The sequence below is a fragment of the Cottoperca gobio genome, chromosome 9 (assembly GCF_900634415.1).
Source record: "Cottoperca gobio chromosome 9, fCotGob3.1, whole genome shotgun sequence".
Taxonomy (NCBI): domain Eukaryota; kingdom Metazoa; phylum Chordata; class Actinopteri; order Perciformes; family Bovichtidae; genus Cottoperca; species Cottoperca gobio.
The window spans coordinates 27,488,677-27,498,676 of record NC_041363.1 but is presented as its reverse complement, the minus strand read 5'-3'; the positions used below and the strand labels follow the sequence as shown (position 1 = coordinate 27,498,676).

The following is a 10,000-nucleotide window of genomic DNA, read 5'->3' as shown; positions in this document are numbered from 1 at the left end:
AACAAAACAACCAAACAAGTGTTTGTGATGGGGGACTGCACAATATTTAGAAATGGATATTTGATTATTGTTCTGGGTTGATATTTTGCGATGTTTTGCCTCTAAGCTGGAATGTGTCCAGTCGTGTGTCGGCTCACTTCATCACAGCTTGTGTGTGTTTTTGCTGTGTGACACATTCAGACTGAGCAACATGAGATGAATGGTGTACCTCATGCTGTTGATGTTGGCTGTGTGGGGTGTCTTCAATCATTTGTGTTTCCGCCCTGTGTTGGCTTGATATGAGGCCTCCATTTGAGACATGTAGCTCCTTCTTCACTTAACTTTGCACTGCTTTTTGTTTCCTCGCTGCAGTCTCCTGGTTCAGACTCGCCCTCTCCTCCAGGAGCAGAGTCCTCCAGCAGACACCTGCTGCAGGACGACAGCTTTGAATCCTCTCCCTCCAGTAAAGAGGTGTGTTCAACATTTTACCATTCATTACATATTATCTCATTTTCACTTTGGCACATCAAGTTGAAGTAATGTTTGAATGAATCATTCTCCTCTCTTTCTATTAACAGTCCAGGAGAAGCCTTGCATCTTTCCCCACTTATGTAGAAGGTGAGTGCTTCGTCTCTGGTGAGAGCTGTTAACACTGTGCAGTGAGAGTCGGAGGGAAGGAGATGGGTACATGACGTATTCTGAAAAAATGTTAAGTTAGTTATTGTAATGTATCCCGTCGCTCACCACCATGTTAGCAGCAGCAGCTGTGACTCACCGTTTATGGAGGATATAAAGGTACCTAAGTCACAAACAAAGAGAAGATGGCCGCCAGTGATTGTGACGCCATAAATCTACTTAAGTATTTATTCAGGTTTTTCTTTTCCATCATGGAATGTGTTTTATGTTGTTACTGATTGTGCAGATTGTCATTTATATTTTGTGTTGGAAGTGTTCACTAAGGTGATTGATTGAAAATAAATAATGAATGTACCAATCAACTAACTCACATCTGAACACGCACACTGATTCAGTGTGACTCATATCTTTATCTCTGATTCATCCAGAAGTTTTTCATAAATCCACTTCAAACAATCATAGAAAAAAGACTCTTCAGAACTTCATGTTTTTAGGCTTTCTTGGGTATCAAAGTAATCTAGTGATAGTTGTCTGTACATCCATGGCTATGTTACAAACAGGAAATGCTAGCAGCTAATGGGGTGGGGGCCCACATTCATAGACGTTCTGTCTGCAGGAGAGGGGAATGTGTGTTAACTAACTGAAAGCTCCTTACAGGAAAACTTGTGTGTTTTTGTTGCAAATCTTCTTTTCTTTTACTTTGTTCAATCAAAATCAAATAAAGCAGAAACCGGTTTGATCAGGTCTTTAGATGCTACAGCAGCAAGTCATGATGAAGGTCTTAATGAAACAGAAGCACATTGCAGTTTGGTAATGACTGGCGATAAGCTTTAATATCTTGGAACATTTTACCATGGGAATTATGGAAATATATTTTTAATAATGACAATGAGTGGTTATATCAGGATTTAAAATCTATAATGAGGTTATAATAGGACAAAAGCATCTCATTGATAACATGATAATAATATGTTAACTGATCGTGTGTGCGCGCTAATCAGGCTGGAAAAAGTTTGAGCATTATTTTACTCTAAACTCAATATTGAAGGCCGGACTCAGAAACAAGGCAGTGTCTGTAACTAACATGGAGTAGGGCTGAAAATGCTTAACTACCTGTTTGTATTTTTAACTTTAAGGTTATATAAGTCCAAAGTACACACCACCATATTCATAAGCTGGAAACACTGATGGTACTTATCTTTACTGTGTGCAGTATACTGTGGTATGCAGTATGCAGTACTGTATACTGGATGCAAAAGCTACTTTCTTGTACCTTTTTTATGGTAACGTTACTTGAATGAAATACCAAGGTCATGAGCTGGGCACACAGAGGCACAACAACATGGCAAACAGAATCAATCATGAAGGAGTGATGGAGGATGTCCCTATAACCTCTGCCTTGCCTATACTGTCAGTGTTTAGTATGTTTGAGCTGGTGATACACAGCTTATTGAACTGCACTGCTGATCTAAGCTGGTTGAAAATGCTGCTTAAGCATTTCCTAAATGTCAGAGCCTTCAGGAGCCAATAGAGAAGTAGAGGGGAGAGACAGGTGAGGGGGGGAGGAAAGATGGACACACACACACACACGGCGATCATTGAGTGAGTCAATCGACAGCGTACACATTTTCAGACATGTTTCAAAGCTAATAAAGTACTCAAACTATTATATATATATATATATATATAATCGTTTGAGCACTTTATTAGTCTATATATAGATATACAGTATATCTCAAAAGTGAGTACACCCTTTAGATTTTTGCAAATATTCTGTTATATCCTTTCAGGGGATAACATTATCCTACTGAAACTTTGATATAACTTAAAGTAGTCAGTGTGCTGCTTGAATAACAGTATAGATTTATTGTCCTTTGAAAATTACTCAGTACACAGCTGTTAATGTCTAAACAGCTGGCAACAAAAGTGAGTACACCCCATAGTGAACATGTCCTAATTGTGCCCAATGATGTTGTTTTCCCGCCCTGGTGTCATGTGACTCGTTAGTGTTACAAGGATTCAGGTGTAAATGATAAGCAGGGCTGTTAAATTTGGTGTTTTGGGCACAATTCTCTCTGAATGCTGGACAACATGGCACCTCATGGCAAGGAACTCTCTGAGTGGCTGAAAAAAAGGATTATTGCGCTTCACAAAGATGGCCTTGGCTATAAGAAGATTGCCAACACCATGAAAATGAGTTGCAGCACAGTGGCTAAGATCATACAGCGGTTTTCCAGGACAGGTTCCACTCGGAACAGGCCTCGCCAGGGTCGACCAAAGAAGTTGAGTCCACGTGCTCAGCGTCATATCCAGAGGTTGGTTTCCAAAAATAGACGTGCGAGTGCTTCCAGCATTGCTGCAGAGGTTGCAGAAGTGGGATGTCAGCCTGTCAGTGCCCAGACCATACGCCGCACACTGCATCAAATCGGTTTGTATGGCCGTCGCCCCAGACAGAAGCCCCTTCTGAAACCGATGCATAAGAAAGCCCGCAAACAGTTTGCTGAAGACAATGAATCCAAGAACATGAGTTACTGGAACCATGTCCTGTGGTCTGATGAGACCAAAATAAACCTGTTTGGGTCAGATGGTGTCCGGCGTGTGTGGCGGCACCCTGGTGAGGAGTACCAAGACAAATGTGTTTTGCCTACAGTCAAGCATGGTGGTGGCAGCATCATGGTCTGGGGCTGCATGAGTGCTGCCGGCACTGGGGAGCTGCATTTCATTGAGGGACACATGAATTCCAATATATACTGTGACATCCTGCAGCAGAGCATGATCCCCTCTCTTCGGAAACTGGGCCGTAGGGCAGTTTTCCAACATGATAATGACCCTAAACACACCTCCAAGATGACAACGGCCTTGCTGAAGAAGCTGAAGGTTAAGGTGATGGACTGGCCAAGTATGTCTCCAGACCTAAACCCAATTGAGCACATGTGGGGTATCCTCAAGAGGAAGGTGGAGGAGTGCAAGGTGTCCAACATCCGTGCGCTCCGTGATGTCGTCGTGGAGGAGTGGAAGAAGATTCCAGAAGCAACCTGTGCAGCTCTGGTGAATTCCATGCCCAGGAGGGTTAAAGCAGTGCTAGATAACAATGGTGGTCACACAAAATATTGACACTTTGGGCACAATTTAGACATGTTCACTATGGGGTGTACTCACTTTTGTTGCCAGCTGTTTAGACATTAACAGCTGTGTACTGAGTAATTTTCAAAAGACAATAAATCTATACTGTTATTCAAGCAGCACACTGACTACTTTAAGTTATATCAAAGTTTCAGTAGGATAATGTTATCCCCTGAAAGGATATAACAGAATATTTGCAAAAATCTAAAGGGTGTACTCACTTTTGAGATATACTGTATATATATATATAGATATATCTATATCTATATCTATATATAGATATATCTATATCTATATATAGATATATCTATATATATATATATAGATATATCTATATCTATATATATCTATATCTATATATAGATATATCTATATCTATCTATATATCTATATATCTATATCTATATATATCTAGATCTAGATATAGATATCTATATCTAGATATAGATATAGATATATCTATATCTATAGATATATATAGATATATATAGATATATATAGATATAGATATAGATATAGATATATATCTATATCTATGAGTTCCAATGTGAGTGGAACATTGTTATACAGTGAGACTGACCCCCTCTCCTCCCTCCAGTCCCAGGCCCATGTGACCCAGAGGACCTGATTGATGGGATCATCTTTGCAGCCAACTACCTGGGCTCCACCCAGCTGCTGTCGGATAAGACACCGTCCAAGAACATCCGCATGATGCAGGCACAGGAGGCCGTCAGCCGCATCAAGGTGAAAACACACGACACACTCACTCGGTGTATGCACACACTGGTCTTTATTTGTACAAGGCACAGTCAAGTCTCTTATGTGTCAAGATCAGTCAGACTGCTGCCTTATGGTTTAATAAATAATCAATATATTATGTAGGCACAATACATCATACTGTGCAGTACCTCTATATTTTCTATATTAGTTATTTTCAAAATCTGCCATTACCCATCTTACCTAATTATGACTTGTCTTGTTGTATATTACAACTTATAAAATGAACATGTCAAATCAAGCAATCTGATTGGTTCTTAGCCATGGTATAATGAGCGTATATCAGAGGTAGAATTGTAATTACTTTTCACAACAAGTCAGTATCCCTCCAGTCTGAGAAAAAGCTACAACCGTTACAGCTGTTAAATTATGTCCGTTAAGAAACAAACTTACAAAGCTTTACTCTGGAGGAGTGGATTGATCAGTGCCTATCTCCAGAGAAAAAAAGGCCCTAAAAGACGACATGCAGAGCTACGTGAAGAGCAGCTGTTAGTGTTGTTGCATAGCAACCACCTCGCACTATGTTTTGTGCAGAAGGCAACGGAGGGACTATTTTATTTTGAACATCATTATTTAATAATAAAAACTATTTAAATTGGAGTGTGTATTTTTCTTTCATATTGCCACACTTGGTAACTGTTTTATAAAAGCAATAGCTCACTTCAGACCGTGATATATGCTCATTATATTACAGTTAAGATATGAGCATATGCCACAGCCTGTCGTGAGCTATTGCTTAAATATAGTATGTACAGAAGTATATCTAAACGTCTGCGTCTGCGTTTGCGTACAATTTGGCCAATAGGTAAATTATAAATACAGAAGAGCAGAGAGCCGAGAACAGCCCTGAGGTACTCCATATTTCACATCAGAAAATATCAATGTCATATTATTAAAGGAAACACACTGTGTTCATATAGGTAACTCTTGTGAGCCAGGTCAGAGACGCCAAATTGATTTGCCAGGTGGTCTTGGAATGTACAATGATTAACAAGTGATGTAAAAAGTTGCACTAAGATCCAGTAATAGAAGCACCACGGTGGATTCTTGATCCACATTAAGTAGAAGATTATAGGATGTTTCAGTGGAGAGGAAGACCCTGCATGCAGACTGAAAAGGTTCAAAAAGATTATTGTTAAATATTTGGGCTGAAAGTTGCTGACACACCACATCATTTCCAGTACTTTAGAAAACTGCAATTGGATGTTATCATAATTTCTTTCTTTATGATGGTGCTTGACAAATAAGGGCCAAGGTGTTGTTTAGCCAATGAAGAATGCATGCTGTCAGTGTGGTGTCACTCAACATCCAAGTAAAATGACCTTCATATTCTGAAATTCTTCCTAAAGCCACAGGTGTTCTGCTTGAGCGAGCAGAGCTGAGCAGCTTGAAGTGTGTGCTCAGCTGACCATGCTTTTACTTCAGAGTAATAATATACCCTGATCACATAGTGGATTCTTCCTCCCTATGTTATCCAGCAACTCTGTGCAGCTGAACTTAAACATCTGTGTGAAGTTAACCATCATTATAGTCTGTCTGTCTTTGTGCAGCGGTTCACACTGAGGGAATAGAAGAGCTGAATTGTGTGGTGATGTAGAGCTGTACAGAAAGTGCTGAGTCAGCTTCTAAGTCTGTTCTGAAGCTAATACCACAGAGACACCTGCTGGTAGAGGAAGGCTAATGCAAATATTCTTTATCTGTATCTTAACATCCATGGTGACATATCCAAAGGCACAGAATGAACCCTGACAGAGTGTGATGGCAGAAAGTGTTCTGCAGCCAGATGGTGTACAGGACAGCGGAGGGACAGTGCATCCTGCAATGTAGCTGCACAGAGTGTGATGCAACTGATTCAGGACTCGAACAGCTGCAAAGTAGAACGTTTATTTGTGGTTTATACTATTAAAATAACGATACAATTCAAAATGAAAAACTTCTTCTTTGTAGGCTTAATGTTTATATGCTTCATATCATATAGGTAACTAGGTCACCTGAGTTAATGTATGCAGGGTATATACAAAAACTGATAAATAGTTAAAATCTCCACAGTAGGCAAACCACTGGATCAAACAATAAGAGTGGGAATTAATATTAAAAGTCAAAGTCCTTGTATTATTTATATTTATATATATATATATATATATATATATATATATATATACACACACATATATACACACACATACTACACATACTACTATATATATATATATATATATATATATATATATATATATATATATATATAGTAGTCATGTATATATATAGTAGTCATGTAGCCGAGCCAAACTATAATATTTTAAATGATATATAAGTGGCTTGCCAGTGTTTACTCACAGCGTACTTCACATTTCTTATATGAGGTCAATATATTTATGAGATATAAGATATTTCTTTATTTAGCTTTGTAACGTTGAACATATAACCTAGATAACTCAGTGGCCTGTATTATTTGCCCTTACTCATAAAGCCTACACCCAAACATGTTTTACTATTTCTGCATTTTGAATTTACCATATTCCAATAATAAGTTTCAGAAAACTACAACACAACAAAAATGTTTACTTTGTGTTCATTACACTTTCTCCTGCAGGAAGCTCTGAGGGAGGGATTCTGTGATGCTCCATAAACACACGCCAAGTTTGAGTGTCAAATTGAAATAAAAACCAGGGCTTGTATAATCCTGCATCTTCAAATGCTATAGATGCACTATGCTGGGGGTCAGTTATGATGTTCATTACACACAAATCTATAACAACCATACTACAACATGAACACACCTACTTAATGTGGACAAAGAATGAGATATGTGACATACAGTGAACAGCCCGTCCCTCCCCCTCTGTGGTCCTCCCACTCCCTCCTGTGTTTGGCTCTAACCCATTACTCTCCTGTCTGCTTTATTCCATGTCTGGCAGACGGCCCAGAAATTAGCCCAGAACAGAAAGAAGGTGCAGTACCTACATATCCCCCTCTTTCATCTCTTTTTCCTCTCTTTGTCTCTTTCTGTGTCTGTCTGTCTGTCTGTCTGTCTGTCTGTCTGTCTATCTGTCTGTCTTTATGTCCTCTTCAGTGTACTGTCATTCTGATCAATATTGGCATTTTCCTGAATCCAGCCTTGGAAATGATATTCATTGTTATGGTCCCTCCCTTTGGTCTCAGTCCCTTTTTTCATTCCATTCCAAACATGTTGTTTCCTCCATAATTTGGAACGCTGTAGTATTTGCTAGCAGTGTGCTGGATGCAGGAAACGGCTGTAATCTTTCTCACACTGTGAGGTCTTGCTGGCTTTGTGGTTGTCTTCAGTGTGCTTTCTCTCTGCTGACTCTGCTGATTCTGTATTTGCACTGATACTATGAATGACTGTACACAATAACCTACCTCCTCTTGTTTGCTAGCCTGCCCAGAGTCGGATGACAAAAAGCCCAATCATCCCTGTGCGTCTTGTACAGACAGAGGCCTGGGATGTAAAAAGCAGCATGCTCACAATGATAATGATAACATACTGTTCTGTAGGTAATATTGACCATGGTCACCATCTTAGTATAACATGTTAGCATGCTAACATGCTAATCAGCACAAAACAAAGTATGGCTGAGGCTGATGGGGAGGCAGCTGTGAGACATTTTGTAAGTTTGTAAGTTCAAATTACAGTCAGGTTACTGCAGCAGCAGGACCTGAAGTTCCAGTGTGCACAAGAAGAACAGAAATACAACATTTTTAGTTCCATCTTTCAAGGGTTTACTGTTTCCTACAGATTTTAGGTGAAGCAAGGCTTTAAACTATATTTAAGAGAATGATATTTCAACTTCCTGTGAAATAGATGAATCCGCTCATCCACAATATGTATACTAATAATATTCATTTGGTACAGTTGTGTGTACTTGATCAACGTGTAAACCTGGGCACAGTGAGGGAAAACACCTCTGTGGATTCATTTGACTTTATGTACCCACAACTGTAAGCATTTACATGATCATGAAAATCATAATATTTTCAGCCAATACACACTTTAAATCACAAAATGTTATCACAGAAAAATAAATGATTTTAAACTTTTTTGATATGTAAGGGATATTTATGGTTGATGCTCCTGTTTTGCCTCCAGCATGTGATTAAACGTGCTGAGGGTTAAATGAGAGGATTATAAAGTCTGTTCTGCATAACCATGCAACATTAATATTTTAAGACTTTAACAAATAATACAATTGTTATTAATAATAATAATAATAATAATAATAATAATAATAATAATAATAATAATAATAATAAGGAAAGCAGTTGTGATGCCTGCTGGAGCTTTCATAGTGTACAGAAAATAATACGGTCAAAAATGTAAAAAGCTCAAAAATAGAATTCTTTGGAAAATGGGACATCTGCTCATGAACGTTTCTGTATGTTTTATGAATGTGTGTCTAATATGGCTTTGTGAATGTGTCTGTGTGTGTGCAGGCCCCTGAGGGAGAGCCTCAGCCCATGACAGAGGTGGATCTCTTCATCTCCACCCAGAGAATCAAAGTGCTCAACGCGGACTCCCAGGTGCTCACTCTGTAACTGTAACTGTGATTTAAGCAACTTCTGGCTGGAAAAATCTCCAGTGCCATTGTTCATGACCTGATGTTATGTAAAATTCATACGTGGACCTTAAATAAATAGTTTAGTTTATTATTTGGTCAATTCATACATTCATTTATCTAAAATGGTTTTGCCTCTCACCAGGGCCATGTCATGTTAAATGGTTTTTAAATGTTATTATTAGGAATTTCTTGTTACATACAGCTGGAAATTATTGACAAAAATTACATTTTAAATTTCGAAACAATCATGCGCTTGGTAAATATATCTAGGCCGTGAAACAAGTATTTAATTTCATTCTACGTGGGGAGTCTTAAGTTTGAGCGGTGAACTTTGCAGAAGCTGGGCAGAGGGTTAGTACTAATACAGAAAACGCACATGGATGTGCAGTCAGGGCTCTCTCAGCTATAAAGTTAGATACAGGGTATCTCGGGTCCCATATTGATGTGGAGAACTGCCACGTAAACAGCTTAGTAACTGTAAGGGAAAGAGACTCTGCTCAGCAAAGATGTGTTCTGGGGAACAATATGAACATACATAGTGTTTCTAGCTGCCCTAAAGTCTTCTGGTTACTGACCCCACACTTAGATGATAGAGGGATTGTTATGGTTCTCTGACTTCTCCAGGAGACCATGATGGACCACCCTTTGCGGACCATCTCCTACATTGCTGACATTGGCAACATTGTGGTTCTGATGGCCCGGCGCAGGATGCCTCGACCCGACTCTCAGGAGAACTTGGAGGCCTCAGATCCAGGTCAAGACAGCAAGCGGCAGTACAAGATGATATGCCACGTGTTTGAGTCTGAGGATGTGAGTCCAACAGTAAAGTTATATGATGTCTTTGCTTGTCAAAAGGGACAACATACTATTATTGTTAAATTTGACAGTTTAAGCAGCAGTGTCTACAG

The 10,000-nt window shown here is 39.1% G+C and overlaps 1 protein-coding gene across 4 annotated transcripts in view; it reads left to right on the top strand.

Moving 5' to 3' along the window:
• The window catches only part of apba1a (amyloid beta (A4) precursor protein-binding, family A, member 1a), a 45,561-nt gene that overhangs the window by 27,587 nt on the left and 7,974 nt on the right, over positions 1 to 10,000 (top strand). For 3 of the 4 annotated variants that reach the window (XM_029440534.1, XM_029440535.1, XM_029440536.1), the window contains exons 4-9: positions 352 to 450; positions 558 to 597; positions 4,337 to 4,482; positions 7,434 to 7,466; positions 8,968 to 9,054; positions 9,717 to 9,902. In XM_029440534.1, the coding sequence (XP_029296394.1) occupies positions 352 to 450; positions 558 to 597; positions 4,337 to 4,482; positions 7,434 to 7,466; positions 8,968 to 9,054; positions 9,717 to 9,902 (591 nt within the window). The remainder of the gene's footprint in view (positions 1 to 351; positions 451 to 557; positions 598 to 4,336; positions 4,483 to 7,433; positions 7,467 to 8,967; positions 9,055 to 9,716; positions 9,903 to 10,000) is intronic. The other variant, XM_029440537.1, reaches the window with a different exon arrangement.